Genomic DNA, 19,386 nt, shown 5'->3' on the forward strand with positions numbered 1-19,386 from the left:
CTCGAAGGTATTGCCTGCGAAACCCACGGTGACATAGCCGAACGCTGTTGCCCCCTTGAAACCTCCCGGGTGCTGACAAAGCGTAAGAAGGAAATTGACCAAACCTTTGTAGGCTTTGACGATGTTGAGGGCGTTAAATGGGAGGACAGGGAACACTGGGAGGCTATTTGCGATCGCTGCGGCTGTCAACGGAGTGGACAACATATTTGGTGCTGTCTATACGACGGACCACGACCTTTAGACCATTACCTGGCGGTACGAAAGGCCTGGAGGGAAGAAAAATGAGTAAGATATAATGATAGCTCAAATCGCAGCATTCGTAGGTGGCGCATTAATTACCGTGTCAGTCTTTGATATTACCGAAAAAATGAGGTCCGCCGAAGCAGACCAATACTTATCTAATCACACAGAGAATTAGCATCTACCTTCCTTTCGACGTCGAACTTCCATCGACCGTTAACCTTACCAAAGCTGCGTATGTGTGTAAATTCCTCGCCTTGGATTACATACCGCACGCAGTCGGGCGCCCATAAGGAGCACTCCCTACCTTCGTATTCGAGGACCAACCTTAAACGGCTGATGTCTTCGAAGACGACATAATTTTTTATTTTGTATGTGATGCCTTGGACTAATTCACGCCAGTGTGTCTGTTCAATGATCATTATATCTATGAAATATTCTTTGGTGGGTCTGCAGCGTCGCCTGCGTCTTGAAAGCCTTAACACACCAAGGGCAAGGCACGCGAATACCTTCCGCGTAATAGTCAATCTCCCTGCAGATAAGGTCATAGTCGTTGCACACCATAGTTAGGTAGCCATTTACCTCGTATTGCGCTAGTAACGCCTCTTGTTTGGGGGATAATACGCCGTTACCCTTAGGTGTCTTCAACTCCAAGCATAGTCCATTGTATTTTTTATGTGCATTAAGAACTAAGATGTCAGGCTGACCTGCCTGGTAACCTTTCTGCCAACATACTATCCTTTTGGAGGCCGAGTCCTGTAATTCTCCAAGACCTGGTGCAAGCAATAGGATAGGGTGGAACCGACGTATGTAGTCCACGACTTTCTTATGCAGGTCAAACTCATTCTCGATCTTAAAGACTAACTTGTTAGGACCATCGAACCGCCTTTCTATTTCATACTTACCCGTTTTCCTTGGCGTAGGAAGAACGTCACCTAACACCCATTTCCTGAACTTTTTTGCTTCAGCCTTTTCAGATCCGAATATCAATTCGTAAAGACCTTCCTCCGTCAAATACACGGCATTGGGTTGTGCGTTAAGGGTGTCACGCTGAGTTACACCCTTTAAAGACCTAAGAAGCACCTTATTTTCCTCTGATACATGATCAGACGCCGCTTTTCTGGAATTTACGTAACCCAACGCCAACGCCACGGACTTCGCTTTGAAGTAAAGTTTATCGCCTTGCACTATGCATTGCAGTTTGGTTTCGTTGTTTTCGAATACGCGAAGCATTATATACCAACGATATTTTTTATCAAAAGGATGAGTGAGCACGAATCAATAGGCAACGCTCTTTAGCTGATTCATTTCTACGCTTAGTTGCGCGTCAGACACCACGAAGATATACGCGTTTATCTTAGTAGTGTCGCTAGCATGTTTGGTGCGCTTGATCTCCAACGTTATGCCGTCCTGGGTATTTACCAGGCGTAAACCCTGGCCATGTAGGTCTTCGTCGTTCGTCGTGCGCATGTCGATCCACAGCGCATACTTATCCTTAAAGAATTCCTTTGGGCCAATTTGGTTACCAAACTTACGCGCGACTTCCCGGTACATGTCCTCGGGCTTTATCCCTTGTGAGTAAACCTTATTAGGCACTCCGTTAATGCTAACGCCTACGTTAGTGATGTTAGGATTAAAGAATGCCTCCGAGTCGCGCAATCCTGCTACGTATTTCTTTGCAAACAGTAACATTATCCCTGTAAGGCTGCGCCTGGGAAGGTTAATGCTTTGGTTGATGACCTCTTCGACGTTGTTCGTAAAGCTGAACGTCTTGTACATCACGACGTGATCGTAAAGGAAAGCCTTCCCAGCGCTGTATTCCATGCCAGCGCTACGGGCCAGCTCTTCGCTGTATACCGTTTCGTACTGCAGCTCCAAGTTAGTAACCGAGTATGGGTGGACGGCTGCTGAACTTACGTCTTTTCCCTGCAGGATGTTTGTAGTGTCTTCTAGGGTTACTTCGAACTGCAGTTCGCTTAGCTGCCTTGGGTAGTATGCGCCGTGGTTCGTGATAATTTCGAAATCTAATGGAATAACATATTTAGTACCATAAGCTGTCTTTATTTCGTCTTCTCCTGAGGCGCCAGAGGTTGCGCTTCTTACCTTGCGTATGGCTACGCTTGCTATTCCCTGCTCTATCCTTTGCGCACGGTCAAATGCAGTCAACCATAAGTCTTTGTATGTGGTATACAAATCATACCTGTTTAAGTCCAGCAAGGATTCCCCGGCGAACTTTACACGCATTTTGGAAACGAGGTTTCTACCCGCATTATTGACGACGTGACGCGCGTCTGCGGTATCTGGCTGTATTGCTAGGTCAAACCTCAAAGCCAAGGTACCGGGTACTAGGACTAGGTTATCCGTTAGGCGGGGTACGCCTACGTACAGGGTTTCCCCTGGCTTAGCGCTGCTGGGGGTAAAGGTGACCCGGTGAAAGGTGCGTTCTGCTTTCAGTCCGCCGACCTGCTTAGGTAATATGTTGGGGTTTAACTTCGAGCTTATCATATATAATGGAAGTAGAAGGAACGGATTTTGATCCCCTTACCGAAGAAGGTCAAGTCGATATTAACGACGAAGAATACGACGCATGGACTAAAGGCGCGGAAACCGACCCCCTAATCTACGACATGACCCTAGAAAACAAGTTTGGTAGTAGATGGAGAAGGTTTAAGGCGGCCTTAAAGGACAAGTGGCAATCAAGGAACCCAGGCAAACCCATTCCAGAGTACTTGAAACTTCAAAACATAAAGCAGCCTCAAGCCGCAGCGCAGGAAACCGTAGAGTGGGCAATGGAAGAGCTAAATGAGCGCTATTCCCGTTTCGATGCTGACGACGTAAGGCTCACAGAACGCGGAAACAAAGTCCTCATAAGCGTTCAAGACCTGAGATTTCCTGATAAAGACCGCTGGACAAAACCGCAGCCCCTCTTTGACGAAAATGGCGAAGTTAGGGGTGACGTAGCAAGATTAAAAGGCTTCCAGCGTGCCACTAGAAGCATGTTAGAAAGATTGGAAAACATAAATGAAAGGGTTGCGTTAGAAAAACGCGCTGAGGGGCTGCAAGAAACGTTGGAGGAAAGGGAAGCAGAATACATGCGACAAAACCAACTACTCCTTGATGCTCAAAAGAGAGAACTTAACGATAAAAACCAAAGAATAACAGAAATGAGAGAACAAAAAGAAAATGCCTTACGTGAAAGAGATCAAGCCCAAAAGGCTTTCGAGCTCGCCCTGCAAGACCTAGACATGAGCAAGGAAGAAGCTAAAAACTTGCATATCACCATAACCGGCTCTTTGGAGGAACGGCGGCAGTTGGTTGCCGAAATCAACACTAAAGAGGAGCAAATCCGACAAAGAGATCAGGCCATTGAAGACCTGGAGGGGCAAATAGAGCGGCAGCAGGAAATAATCAATGACCAAACTCGTCCCGAAGAGGAAAGGGAGGCAGCTCAAAGGGAATCAGAAACCCTTCAGGTACACCTTGCGGAATTGCGGGCTCAAAAGGATAACCTGGAAAAGGAGCTGGGGCTTACCACCAAGGAAAAGGTAAAAAGAGCCCTTTTGAAGTATGGCGTTCCACTGGCATTTGCGGTCGCTATTAGCACCGTAGTAGGAGTTATCCTATCCGCGCTTAAGGCTACGGGCGCAGGCGTAAAGAAATTAGGCAATGGACTAACGGACTTGGGAAAAAAGATGGCAGCCGGTCTTCCTGGGCTGCTGGGTTCGGTTGTTTCCTTGGCACTTAGGGCTGGCGGAGAACTGTTGAAGTTTGTAGGGAATAACATCTGGATCTTGGTCGTCGCTATTGGGGTGGTCCTCCTGAAGAAGATGAAGGCTTGATCTTATCCTTCTCATCGGACGGTGTCCTGCTTTGAGGATAATGAAAGACGGTATTAGCACCGCCCTGGTAATTTGGAACCAACGGCAACACACTCATGGTAGAAATGGGCTTATGACTCCAGGCTGCATTAGCGGGCCTGCGACCTATGCGATTTATCCCAAACTTGCCGTCATCAGAAGTGACTTGCAACTTAGCATATTTACAATTGGCTAGCATATGAAAAGTTACTGGCGTTAGGTCTTCAGAGGACCTAGTGTAGGGCTCCATCGAAAAATGGGTAACTTTCCTGGTGTTCGTTGAAGTTCGATAAGGAAGCAGGGGCTTATTATTCTCATCGATAAGCCTAAACCCCACATTCGCATGCGTATTTGCATTAATGCTAATAGTGCAAATGACCAATGCAGTGCCCCCAACCTCAACCCACAGTCCAACGTCATGCCAAGCGCCGTTGTCATATCCCTCTTCATCTAAGCGGTGGGTATAACGCGTTTCCCTCACGTATGGATTCATATATTACAGGGAACAAGTTCCCTTCTAGAGGCTCATTACCGTCAAAGTGCTGATGGTCATGTGGTTATAGACAGTATTCCTTTGATTTTCTATGCTATTTATGCAAACACTCCCGGTGTCATCTACTCTTATCTGCAGCTTTACCTTCCCGTGGCAATCAGCAACCATGTGGAAAGTCCAAACGGAAAGATTCTCAGAGCTATTCGTTGGCGGCTCTACTGAGAAATGCGTGGGCTCTCTGTTGTTCGTCTTCACGCGCATGGGCTGTAATACTCCATTGTCGTCACAGAAACGAAATCCTACATTCGCACTGCTAACGGCCCCCAAAGAAATGCTGCATAATATCAACTTCTTTCCGGAGTAGTTCAAATTAACTGACATGCCCGTGACATCAACCCAAGATGCCTGGTTGTATTTTTTCTCGCCTGTGTAAGTCGTATAAACGCAATCTACTCCAGCTACGTAGGGGTTGTTCATCGCCATATATAATAGCTCAGACCAATGCTTGCAGCTGCTAAGCCGGCTTTTAGTAAGTCATGGTCATATTCCTCGGTAACCTTCTTTACTGGTTTCTTTGGTTCGGGTTTTCCTACATGCGCCTTCTTCGATGGTTTTTCTACCTCTTTTTTTGGTTTCTCTACGAAGTGAGTAATGCCCTTGGTCATGTCAGAGTTCACGTCATTCACCCCAAACTTCATATCCTTAGTAGCTCGCTGCAGCTTGTTGTTATAACCCACAACGGAATTGGTGTTAATAACCAAATTACTTGGCATTAACCAACAACCAGGCGACAAAGCGTAATCCAGTCGCACTTTAGACTGCTGCACCGCTAATTGATATCTCTGCACCGATTTAGATATGTCATTTTCTATTATTGCAGACTCAAATAAAGTTAGGAATTCTTGTTGCGTTTCCTGTGAAGCGCCTTGGGATCCAACAATGGGGTTGCGGGTATTTACCTGCGCTCCCAGGATGCAGTACACGAATGCTTCAATGCTACGGTTAATCCTGGCTAGGTTCCTTAAACCTTTTCCTTTCATTAACACAAATGGATCCCAAGTGCCGGGGTAGTTCGTTTGAATTCTAGTAATTAATGAATTATTACCCTTATTACCACCCATATCACTGAACTCTAACTCATTACTTGGGTATTCCTGATGTCCGTAGTCAGCCGGCTTCTCACCATTGGCACCCCAAACGTAAACTATACCCAGCCCATGCGTCTTACCCTCCTTATAACGAAAGTCTTTTTGCTGTGGTTTGAACTCATTAATTAACCTTTCCAGGGCTGCGGCGTCATATCGGTTATTCATTGGATTAAATGCTCCATCTCCTGGTAGGGGTGCGTTAAGCTCCTTCAACAACCTCCTTACCGTAAAGGCAACGTGAAACTGCATAATTGGAATGTGAAACATGTCCGCGGCAACACCACAACCTTTAGTGGCAGCCCAAATAGCAAAGTCTAACTGCTGCGGCCAATACCGCATATTGGGCCCTGCTAACCATTCCCTGACCTCTTTACCCGACGTATGCTTCAACATCGTATTCTTATAGATATTTCTTAGTATTACGTTAAATGATTGTTTACCCACTGAAATCTTCAGGTGCGTTACCAGCTTTTCGAAGTTGTTTACACCACCTTCAGCATCGTAAAATGGGTAATCTTCCGTGGTTAACAATAAGTTTCTAGGAAAATTAGGTGCTTTATGCTCGGGTTTTGGTGGCCTTTCTTTATGAACGGGGCGTACGATCGTCAATCGCTGCACCTGATCACCTACTTGCTCCAGCTTTGAATGTTCCAAGTCTGCATTGCTGTACATCCTGGAGCCGTTAAAGTAAATCCCATCGGGTCTTCTTTCGAACTTACTAGGGTCTGCATGTGGAAACATCTTCCTAAATGCTCTCCAATTCCAGTAATCCCGGTTGTCATGATGTGGCTGCTCCTCAATATCATTCCCAAAAGCGTCGTACATTAGTATATATAATGGATGTTATACCATCAGCACCTCAGTTGTACCCAGATGTTCCCAATTATCACGCTACCACTAAGGATACAGGTCCTAACGAATTAAACGCTGAAAACTTTAGGCTCAACAAAGCGAACTTAATCCTGGCTTACTTGGAAGGGCAGACAAAACACTACGAAAAAGTCCGAAAAAAGTACGTCAGAGCCCGGAGTACGCTACATAAGATTGCGATAACTTCAGGATCCATATCTGTTGTGTTAACGGGCTCTGGCGTTGCTACTTCGCTTACTGGGCCGGGAATAATTGTTGGAGTTCCTTTGGCCGGCGTTGGGGCAACCTGTGGTATTATTTCTGCTGTTGCTACGGGTATTATGAAAAAGCTATCCACGAAAATATCCAAGCATGACACGACAATAGCTCTGTCAAGGGCTAAAGTAAATACTATTACCGATCTTGTCTCAAAGGCTTTGCGTGACAGAAAGATAGACGACGTAGAATTCTCGCTTATTCTGACCGAAGAAGACAAATACGAGAAATTAAAGTCGGACATAAGGAATAAAAAAACAGTCGTAAAAGATCTTTCCGAGGAATCTCGCAAAAAGATCTACCAAGAAGCGAAAGAAGAGCTTCAAAGAAAGCTTGCTCAGTAAACATCTGCTTTGAAAAGAGCGTGACGGGATTCTATTTACATATCGAACGTCAGTCTAGAAATTACGCGTAATATGTTATTGTCGCCTCGGAATCCATCCTAACAGGGGGTGGTTGGGGTCTATTTTGTAAAATATTTCGTAAATTACGTCAGGGTAATAAGGAATATCCTTATCCAGCCGACAAAACATCCACTCGGCTTTTGTCATATCAGAAACCTCGGGAATAGACTTACCGGTAATTTCAGACAAAAGATAAGGAATAGCTTTGTAATATTTCCCTAGCTTTAATTTTTTCAACGTTTTCCGTAGACTTTGTGGGGTTGGCTCTTCTAAGTGGTCTATGATTTTCTTCCTTACTTCATCGTCTAAATATACCGGTCGATAACCTTGGATATGACTCATCCAGTCTCGGAAGTATTTTATTCTTTTGTATGGGGTCTTCGTACGACCTCCATTGGCGTAATATTGCTCTTTGGTAGCATTTGGTACGGCATTACGAATATTCTTACCACACTCGTAACACTGTGCTGACGTGTCGTCTTCTATTTGCATTTTTTTACCACAACAAATATACTTATTTGGCTTAGTAGGTACAAACTTGGGTTTCAAGCACTTTACACAGAAATCATAAGCAAACTCTTTACATTCTTCGCACTCCATATATAGACTAACATATTTAACTACATAGAAACGGGATGCGGGTAATCGCGGTACGAATCGAGGGGGGTACTTTAGACGGGTAATCCTCCGGTGGTCGTTGCGCTGGAACCCCCATCCCCTATACTACTTTATTTAGACAACGCGGTTCATGTTTCTGAAGATGGATGCCTTCTTGCATATCATTATAAGGATTCCATATTCATAGTCAACACGTCAGATGGCTCTTTGTTTAAACGTTGGGCATTTGACATATCGGCGGTATCGCGTCTTAATATTTTGTTCGTATCAAGGTCATATCTCGTGATCGCTGATCTGAATTTCATGTACGTGATAAATCTCCAAACAGATGAGATTGAGAACATATTCTATGTTCCATATCCTGTTTTGTCAGATAGAAAACAATGCCTTCTGTTACCAGAAGAAGATGGGAAGTTCTTCAACTTGATCAGCTATCATCTCAACTTTTCATCTAATAAAGTGTCAAGACTTGTGTTTCATAAGTTAAACCTTCAAGGTTTTCAATAAAAACACACGTCTTCAATGGATCTCAGTTGAGAACAAAGTGACAAGTTTACACGTGACTACAAACGTAATCTTAAGAAAATGTCGCTGACCATAAGGAGAAGCTGACAGTCATGTTACTGACCATAAGGAGAAGCTGACAGTCATGTTACTTACCATAAGGAGAAGCTGACAGTCATGTTACTGCTTTTGCATTTTTTGACGATATGGCGAAGCCTCAATTTAAGTAAGCTATATAGTGCCTTCAAAGCGTATTTAATTGAGTTATTCTCTAAGAGGTCACAAATTCATAGATACGACACTAGAAATAGACAGCCTCCATCTTTCTAAGTGCCGGACAGTTTTGGAGCAACAATCGTCTTTCTATCGCGGCACGTACATCTGGAATTTTCTTTCTGATGAGCATCGTAACTGTCCTTCTGTATCTTCCTTTAAGCGTAATCTTAAATCAGCGTTGTTTCGCAACTGGCTAAGTAATTATTTTTAATGCCTTGCAGATTTTTTTCTTTTTTCTTTTATTAATTATTTATAATTGTAGTATAGTATCTTATAGTAGTTCGTCCTTATTATTATTGGTAGGCATTAGATATTCGATAACAGTGGAAGTTCATTATCTTTCTATTTCAATTTTATTGCGATTTTTGATACTCTTTTTATAGTTTTATAGTTGTGAAGATCCCCTCAGGGAACCTAATAACGTCTCTTGTATTGTATTGAATTGTATCATACCTGGAAGATATACACCTATTTCAATAAACGCGTTGTCATCGCTAAAGGTAATAGGCGATAGGTCATTCCGACATGGAAATGGTTTCGTTGAATACAAAGAACTTTGAATCAGTCTCAATACTAAGGTCCATGTTCTTGACGAGAATAAGAAGCAGAAATACAAATCATTCCAGTTATTCTTGGATCTTGGAATGACCTATCTCTTATCACTTTTCGCCTATCTCCTTTTGCCTATTGCCAGTCGCCTTTTTGCGATGAAAACGTTTATTGAAATAAGTGTATAAAGTATGTGTATTAGATACGGATTGATCCAATAGTAAGACCTTTCCCGAATGCATGCGCATGATGAATGACCACGAAACAATGGTTCCATGTCGAGGTTGGACTTGGTAAAATACAGTGAATGTATAAACACATGAAGTCTAACCTCGACTTGAAACCATTGTTTCCTGGTTACTCAAGCGAGTTCTTAAAAGGTCTATTAGCATTGCCTTAGACTTCTTGTGATTACTAGTAAAGACTGTTTCGCTTCAGCCAAATATCAATACGATAAGGTTTTGATTAACTTTCTCTTCGGCTATGTTAACGTCTTCCGAGCAAGAATATATATCCGTATCTACAGCATGCTGCATTACATAATTGTTTTCACAGGCGTCGGAATTCCCATTACTTTGTATATTAAATAGAGTCGGACCAAGGACCGACCCTTGAGGGAGTCCATCTTCATCTGTTGAGAACATTTCTGGCAAACATTGGGTTGCACATGCTTTTAAATTGGCGGGAAGACATCACGCAGTTATTTCACTTAACCTAGCAACGTAATTGTACTAAAGGGAAAGCTAAAAAACGATGAAGAGATAACGCTGACATTACTATATCCTATACTTAACACCTTTAGCCTTTGGAATACAAAGAAGAATCTCAAACGACAAGAAAAGAAAATGAACGATTCGACTGCATCCGATAACAGTAGTTATTTCTACTCCGAAACCGAGGTTAGCAAAGTGCTTGAAATTACAGCTTATTCTGTATTGTTGTTCCTGTCGTTTATTGGAAATTTCGTAATGATTGCGATCATTTACAAGAACGCCAACCATCGAATGCGAACAGCAAGTAATTTTTTCATTCTAAACATGGTGGTCTCGAATCTTCTCTTTACTATATGGAACGTTCCATTTTCGCTCAAAGCACTTGTGAACGACCACGAATGGAAAATTAGTGGAAACTTTGGATCATTCTTGTGTAAATTTTGCGTTTTTTCCTGGTTCTTCTCTGAGCTTGTTTCAACTGGAAGCTTATCAGGGATTGCAGTGGACCGCTTTGTTCTCGTTTACTGGCCGACCAAAAACCTTGTTACTAAAAAGATTTCAGCTTTAGCGATAGCTCTAAGTTGGGTTATAGCCACTGCTTTTAGCTCTCCTTTATTTTTATACACGAACGTCTTTCAATACGAGGACAAACTCTATTGTTTCATGAACTTAGGAAGTGAAGGTGTTTTCGAAGCGTTTACTACAGTTATATTTACGCTGTTTATCGCTACTCCTTTATTAACTGTTACTGTGCTTTATTTTGCAATAATTATCAAACTATTAGGTCAAAAACCAGTAGGTGAAAATATAAACAACCAACGCTTGGAAAGAAAGCGAAGAGAAAACTATCGTATTTGTCTTATGCTTTTGACGATAGTTTTTCTCTTCGCACTGTGTGTACTTCCATATTGGACGATTTATCTCTATTGTTTCATAAATCGGCTTGGTAAATCTTCTAGTGTCTGTGATGGGAGATATTTTGAAATTACTTTTTTATTGACGTTTGTAAACGCTGCTGCAAATCCATATATTTATATATTTTGTAGTCAATCTTTTTTTAATGGCGCGAAGAACTTATTTTTTACGGTTCCTATACACCCGGAGTTGACTTCTGTTAGTCATCAAACCCGAAGGACAAATCGCCGTGTGTCTGAAAGAACTGACTTGTAATGTGCTCCAGCTATTGAAATCAAAACTTTAACTTAACTCATTCATTATTTACATCATGTTAGATGTTAGTTCCAGAAGAGTTACCGGTTATTCCCCTGGTTCTTTGATTTATCTTCCTCCGTAAAAATCAACATGTGAGTTGAGTATTTAACATTATTGTAATGCTTGTGGAGTGAACTAAGTATGTGGACGAGCGGCGGTACAGTGCGAGAAGTGCAATTTCAAAATATGGGATTTTTTGAAAAATTATTTTCTTCTTCGTTACTATTTTCTTTCTTTCGTTCCTTCCTTCTTTTTTCCATTCCTTTTTTTTTCTTTTTTCTATCTTCACCATGTTTTCAAATACTGGTTCTCAAATCAATGGGTGAATTTTCAAGTTTATTTTAGTTTACGCTATTTCTTTTAATACTAAGTTCCCCAATCCATTATTTGCTGATGAACGGTATATTTACACTTCTACGAAAAAAGTTAAAATCCTAAATTATCCTTGGAGGCTAAAACAATATAAACTTATTTGTCGTCTAAAATATTTATAATTTATTTTCAAAAAGCTGTAAATTAAGTGCGAGCTCTCAAGATAATTGGAAAATCATTCCTTTTGTTTGTTTAGAGGACGATTTGTTTATTTAGATTTGATGAGTTCGCCGCTTTTAAGGTAGGACACTGTTTGTTGATTTTAAACTTTATTGGATTTGTTTGGCTAAAATCTTAGAGAAGACTAAATAAAAATATACAAATTGACGGCAGGATTGCCTTTAAAAGAAAGTATTTTTCGTAACTATTTGAATTTTCTAAACGTAAGAATATAGGAAGCCATTTCCATGTTACGGCATGTCGTACGTTTCCCTCTCATACGAAAACCATTCTTAAGGGAAGCCATTTCCATGTTACGGCATGTCGTACCGTGTACGTGCTGTAAGTCAGTACGTGGTATGTTTCCCTCTCATATGAAAACCATTTTTGTGGGAAGCCATGTCCATGTTACTCTACCGTGTACTTGCTGTAAATCCGCAAAATGTTATGTTTCCAATTCATACGATATATAATACGTCTTTCGACTTTGAGATTGATGGGAATTAATGAAACTCACTTTAATTTACTTGTTAATGGGTTACCTGTGGAGTGAAATTATGGGATAGAAGCACATGGTCGAGAGCGGAGAGAAGGGAGGTTGGCGGGCAAATGGTCGAACCCTTTATGATCCTTTATGACCCTTTATGATCCTTTATGATCCCTTTGATTCCAATTTGGGATCCCTTTTTTATTGTTGATCAATGTAAATCGATGTAAACAAGAAAAGGTTAAAGTAAAGTTTAAGATTGTTGATCAGAAAGGTGTTATTCGTCGATCAAACCGCTCGCCGAATGCAAACAACGTCACAGTTCGACCAGAGAGTTCAGCCTCCAAGCGAAGGATCAACCGATGGACAGCAGAAATGGATAATATAGAGAACGAATTTCAAGAATTTGGTCTTCTTGGTCTAATGAATAGTTTAGCAGTTAATATTCCAACGCTTCCAACCGAATTTATGTCGAATTCGCCAGTCGTCATTTCGCCGCTACAGCACCCGGAGAACAACAACGAAATGGATTTCAACGGTTCAATGGGTAAAAAGGAAGGCGATTTGACTGCAGAAAATTGTACTGGTGCCAGAGAAAGGATTCCGACAGCTAAAGGTAAAGTATTTGAGACACAAAAACGCAAGGAGAATCGTAAGTACGCGTTGTCGAATATTACCAGACAGATGAACAAAATCAAGCCATTGTTATCTAACCTTGAAAACGAAAGAATCGTACAAATAGAGATGGGATATTTTGACCAGCTAGTTATTAAGTTTCAAGAAGTCCACGAACGTTATATTGAGATATTAGAAGACGAACATGACATTGATTTGGCCCAAGAATGGCATGGTATTCATGATAAGGAAATATTTCATTTCAAGCAAAGCGTTGTAGATTTCCAAAACAGTGTGAAAGAGAAATATGCAAATTTTGTCGAAACACAGTCTCAAATTTCTCAAGGTTCTCGCCGTTCTCGCGCTTCCTCAGCGACCAGAGCAAAGTTGATTGAAGCTAAAGCTAAAGCAGCAGCGTTAGAAATTAAGGCAGCTTTCCTAAAGGAAAAACAAGCTTTGCAAATAGCGACTGAGGAGCTCCAGCTAAAGCAAGAGCTAGCAGAAGCTAAGACAGAAGAAAGAATCTATGAAGAGTACGAGAATGAACATGTGAGAAGTGAGGGTAGGAATGAGTGCTACAAGAATGACAATCCAGCTGAAATCTCCTCAGCTGCCATAGCAACTAAAGAAATGCCACGCACTGTCACATCCTCCTCAAGTTCTTTGGCCGGGAATAACAATACAAGTCAAATAATATCTGGCGAATCGCAGAATAACCCTGCACCATTTGTAGCTAATGTCACATCGTCAATTGTTACCCCAATAGTAGCACATCAATTGAGTGAAGGCTCAGCTTTGCATCCACCAGCCTCAGGGTGGGTCCCCAGACCCCCTCACACAATGAAAGGGTGGATGAGCACCCCAGCAGTAGTACAAACAGCTGACAATTTTGATCACAAAGCTTATGAAAGCGCCCAAGAGAGCTTCATTGAAGTACAAAGAAAGCAGAATGAGTTATCAGAACTAATTGTGAAGCATCAAACCAGAAGTCAGTTACCCTCACACAAGCCACCCATATTCGCAGGGGATGTAATGGAATATCCAGCATTTATTAGAGCCTTTGAAACACTAATAGAATCAAAGGTAGAGAGCCCCATTGAATGCTTATACTTTTTGGAACAGTATACAGATGGTAAGGCTAAAGAGCTAATAAAGGGATGCATGCAAATCAAGTCAGAAGACTCGTACAAGGTAGCCAAGCAATTACTAAAGAAACACTTTGGAAATCCTTTCAAGATAGCAAGTGCATACATTGCAAAGCTTTGCAATTGGCCTGCAGTAAAACCAAATGACGGGGCTAGTTTACAGCAATTTTCTATTGCATTAGAACAAGCACGAAATGCAATGATAGGCATTGCCTACATGAGTGATCTAAACACAACCCATGTCCTGCGTCAGTTGTGGGAGAAGTTACCAAGGTATCTTCGTGTAAAGTGGTGTGAAAAGTCCAACAGAATAGCCAATGCACAGTCAAGGATAGCCGAATTTGCAGACTTCGTGGAATTTGTAGCCGAACAAGCCGATCTAGCCACAGATCCTATCTACTCAGAGGATACCGTTAAAGTGCAGGAACCGCGAAGGGAAAGGCCAACCATTGGTGGAAGAAAGATTCAAAGAAGTAAAGGTTCAAGTTTCGCTACAAACGTATCTTTAGTTGACAACAGCGCTAAAGTAATGAACACTGGTAGTAGTTGTTTGTTTTGTTCCAGCTTACATGACATAGATGAATGTCCAGCATTCAAGGCAAAATGTCTAGTTGACAGAAGGAACTTTATCAAAGAAAGGAACTTGTGTTATGGTTGCTACAACAATGGACACACCTCGAAGTACTGTAAACGAAAGAGATCGTGCAAGGTCTGCAACAGGAAGCATCCCACTTCATTACATGATTACGATTGGAAACCATCACTTCAAGGATCTTCCAAGAACACGAGTGTCAAAGGCAGTGAAGGCGATAAAGATAGTAAAAGCAGCGAAGTGTCATCACAGAGCAACGAACCCAAGACTGAAGGCAAAGTCAATAACGCGTGTACCGCAATCTGTGAGGTAACGGAAGCAGGTGACATTCCAGTGAGTATGGGCATAGTACCAGTGTGGCTATATCACAGGAACAATCCTGATAAGAGAATTCAAGTTTATGCTCTTCTCGATAATGCTAGTGGCGGCACCTTTGTCAAGGCGGAGACGTTACAGAAGTTAGGCATGGTTGGAAGTGAAACCACCATACTGTTGGGCACCCTACATGGTAGTCAAGAGATTGAAACGAAAGCTGTAGACGGCCTCGTGGCAGTTCACTTCACGCAAAGAGATGCAGAGGCAAGCCTACCGAGAACTTACGTTCGAAAGGAGATTCCTGTAGATCGAGCAGAAATTCCAAGACCGGAAATTGGCTACGAATGGCCTCATCTGCTAAACATGACAGAACTTATACCTGCTTATATGGAAAACCTAGAAGTAGGTCTCCTTATCGGACTAAATTGCCCAAACGCAGTACGGCCAAGAGAAGTAATACATGGAAATGAAGACGGTCCTTACGCCGTACGGTCTCTGCTAGGTTGGTACGTGAACGGTCCGGTGTGTAGCAGGGGTAAGGCCTCAGTCAATTGTAATAGAATACAAGTAAAGGAAGCTGATGATTCTATTGCGGAGAGAGGCTACATAACCATAGAAAGAGCATCCAAGGAATTGATAACCCCTCAAGCAGTATCACGAATGTTCGAAGTAGATTTCTCAGAAAGAGAAAGTGGAACAGGCATGTCACAGGAAGATCGCAGATTCATCAAGATGGCAGAAGAAGGAATTAGACTCTGTGAGGACAATCACTATGAAATGCCCCTCCCATTCACGAGTGAGAACGTTCAACTTCCAAATAATCGTGAGCAAGCGTTGCAACGTTTGAACAGTCTAAAGAAGAGACTACTGACAGATAAAAGGTATCATGATGATTATACAGCGTTCATGTCAAACCTCATAGACAAGGGACATGCAGTCAAGGTTGCACCTGAAAGATTAAAGACTCCTGTTGGCAAGGTTTGGTATATACCCCATCACGGGATATATCACCCACAGAAACCACAGAAGATTCGTGTGGTATTTGATTGTTCCGCCAAATACCAAGGGGAATCCATAAACGACAATCTGTTGCAAGGTCCAAACTTGACGAATCAGATGATAGGTGTGCTGACGAGGTTCAGAATGGAGAAGATCGCGTTTATGGGTGATATAGAGAAAATGTTCTACTAAGTCAGAGTCAACGATCAAGATCGAGATTTCCTGCGTTTCATGTGGTGGCCTGACGGGAATCTCAACAATCGACCAGAAGAATACTATATGACAGTCCACCTTTTTGGCGGTGTCTCATCACCGGGTTGTTCCAACTTCGCATTGAGACGCACAGCAGAAGATAATGCGAGGGAATTCGGAAAAGAGGCAGTAGACACCCTAAGAAAGAACTTTTACGTCGACGATGCCTTGAAGTCAGTTGAAAACGAGGAAAAGGCAATCAAGTTGTTGCAAGATGTCAAGGCACTGTGCGCAAGAGGCGGATTTAATCTCACTAAGTTCGTAAGCAATAGTCGCAAAGTCTTAGAATCAGTGCCAAAAGAACACCGAGCGGACAACGTCAAGGATCTAGACCTCTGTCGAGAAAGGCTCCCGATAGAAAGAGCGTTAGGCCTACACTGGTGCATAGAGTCGGATACCTTCAAGTTTAAAATTGAACTAAAGAATCAACCTTGTACAAGAAGAGGTATCTTATCTACTCTGAGTTCAATTTACGACCCACTGGGGTTTATAGCCCCCGTTGTGCTAATCGGAAAGCAGATCCTTCAAGACATTTGTCAAGAATGTAGCTGGGATGAACCAGTACCCGAAGACATCCAAACGCGTTGGAACAAATGGAGAGGTCAGCTTGCATGTCTTGATCAGCTCAACATACCAAGATGCTTTAAGGCTCCAGATTTCGGTAAAGTCGTCTCGGCACAGCTCCACAGCCTGTCGGATGCGTCAACGAAAGGTTATGGACAGTGTTCATACATAAGATTAGTGGATGAACACAACAAGATACACTGTGCACTCGTGGCAGGCAAGGCACGAGTGTCACCAAAGAAAGCTGTAAGCATCCCAAGGCTAGAGCTGGCAGCAGCCACAACATCAGTAAAGGTAGCTGATGCACTAAAGAAAGAACTAGAATACGAAAGTCTCGAAGAGTTCTACTGGTCTGATAGTCAAGTAGTGTTGAGCTTCATAAGTAACGAAGCGCGACGTTTTCATGTATATGTAGCAAATCGGGTGCAGATTATCAGAGATCTCACGTCCCCAGGCAGCTGGAGATTTGTTGAGTCTGCCCCGAACCCAGCAGATGAAGGTTCGAGAGGACTGATGCCAAGAAAATTTGTCGAGCAGTCAAAATGGATTCGTGGACCGGAGTTCCTTTGGCAGTCACAAGAACAATGGCCTCAACAGCCATCATGTAAACTCCAGCTGGATGATGACAATCCAGAAGTCAAGAAAGTCATAGTGCATGCTAACCGTGTTCAAGAAAGGAGCAATGTGCTACAGCGTCTAGAAAGATTCTCAAAGTGGACAAGAGCAAGAGCAGTAGTGGCCTGGTGCCTAAAGTACAAACAACAGTTAAAGAACATCATAAAGGAAGACCGCCAACAGAGTTGTAGTCCTGTCACAGTGAGCGATTTGAAGCAAGCCGAAACAGAAATTATCAAGCTTACGCAAGCAAGTGCCTTTGAAAAGGACATATCATTGCTAAAGGACATAGAAACGCGAGCGAAAGGCGAAAGTCGAAAACTGGACAAAGATAAGAAGTCAGTCATGAGGTCTAGTACACTCTACAAGTTAGACCCCTACTTGGATTCCAACGGAATACTCAGAGTCGGTGGGCGACTCAGAAGAGCGGCAGTAGATGATGCTATAAGAAATCCTATCATACTCCCAAAGTCGGGACATGTTACAACGTTGATTATTCGCCATTATCACGAAGGAACACAGCATAGTGGAAGAGGCATCACATTAAACGAACTACGTGCAAACGGATACTGGGTTGTCAGTGGCGGCCACGCGATTAGAAGTTTGCTTGCCAAATGTGTGAGATGTCGCTTCCTACGCGGAAATGTAGGTGAGCAGAAGATGGCAGACCTACCTGATGCACGTCTGCAAGCCGCACCACCATTTACTAATTCTGCCGTGGATTATTTTGGGCCGTGGTATATCAAGATCGGACGCAAAGAAGTAAAGAGATATGAAGCATTATTTACGTGCCTATCCAGTAGAGCAGTACACATTGAAGTAGCCCATTCGTTGGATGCAGATTCTTTTATACAAGCGTTGTGCCGATTTGTCGCAAGAAGAGGTCCTATCAGACAGTTGTACAGTGATCAAGGAACCAATCTTGTTGGAGCAGAGAACGAGTTGAAAAAAGCGATCGACGAAATGGATGACGACAAGATTAGATCTGAACTCCTAAAGAATGATATTGATTGGATCAAGAACCCTCCCACTGCCAGTCATTTCGGTGGAGCTTGGGAAAGACAAATTCGGTCAGTTCGGAACATCTTAGCAGCCCTGATGAAGGAACATGGATCAAGACTCGATGAAGAATCACTTACTACATTTATTTGTGAAGCTGAAGCAGTTATAAATAGTCGTCCCCTCACCGTAGACACGATCAACGATCCACTGTCTCCAATACCGCTGTCTCCAAGTATGCTGTTAACCGGAAAGTCAAAGATCGTCTTACCACCACCCGGCAAGTTCCAAACAGAGGATATGTATTGCAGAAAGAGGTGGCGACGAGTGCAACATCTGACGGATCAATTCTGGAGCAGATGGAAAACAGAATACCTGCAGAACATACAAGCAAGACCCAAGTGGCAACGGAAGAGACGTAACTTTGTTAGTGGAGACATAGTACTAGTAAAGGACAGCGACACATCCCGAAGTCAGTGGCCTTTAGCTAAAGTGATAATTACACATTCGGATGATCAAGGTTTCGTCAGATCAGTAACGGTTCGTACTTCCAAGGGTTCAACGCTGGATCGACCAATTGCTAAGTTGGTCCTCCTCCTAGAAGCTGAACAGGAAGAACCGGGAATCCCCGACGAGGAGCCATGAAGAACTGATAAAAAAATTGACATTGTTGTTATTGTTGTAAAAAATATGTTTATTTTTGGGGAGCCATGTTAATGGGTTACCTGTGGAGTGAAATTATGGGATAGAAGCACATGGTCGAGAGCGGAGAGAAGGGAGGTTGGCGGGCAAATGGTCGAACCCTTTATGATCCTTTATGACCCTTTATGATCCTTTATGATCCCTTTGATTCCAATTTGGGATCCCTTTTTTATTGTTGATCAATGTAAATCGATGTAAACAAGAAAAGGTTAAAGTAAAGTTTAAGATTGTTGATCAGAAAGGTGTTATTCGTCGATCAAACCGCTCGCCGAACGCAAACAACGTCACATTACTTTTATCTTAATTGACAACAATTATCATCGTTTTAGTGCAAGTTATGATTTTTTGACAAAATTTTCATGTGTTAAGTCGTGTAATAATATTATGTGGCTTTCGTGAATTTATACGATTCAAAATTATAAAAAAGATTA

The 19,386-nt window shown here is 42.4% G+C and overlaps 2 protein-coding genes across 2 annotated transcripts in view; both read left to right on the forward strand.

The window, feature by feature from the left end:
- The window catches only part of LOC116289738 (uncharacterized), a 147,410-nt gene that overhangs the window by 87,840 nt on the left and 40,184 nt on the right, over positions 1–19,386 (forward strand). The gene's annotated exons all lie outside the window — the stretch shown is intronic.
- On the forward strand, positions 12,185–16,020 carry LOC148906501 (uncharacterized). Its single transcript, XM_089038423.1, has one exon. The coding sequence runs from the start codon at positions 12,533–12,535 to the stop codon at positions 16,013–16,015; it is 3,483 nt and encodes a 1,160-aa protein (XP_088894549.1). The 5' UTR covers positions 12,185–12,532; the 3' UTR covers positions 16,016–16,020.

Source organism: Actinia tenebrosa, unplaced genomic scaffold, assembly GCF_029948245.1.
Source record: "Actinia tenebrosa isolate PJP-AT-01 unplaced genomic scaffold, QUT_ActTen_1.0 PGA_scaffold5__44_contigs__length_20552954, whole genome shotgun sequence".
Lineage (NCBI taxonomy): Eukaryota > Metazoa > Cnidaria > Anthozoa > Actiniaria > Actiniidae > Actinia > Actinia tenebrosa.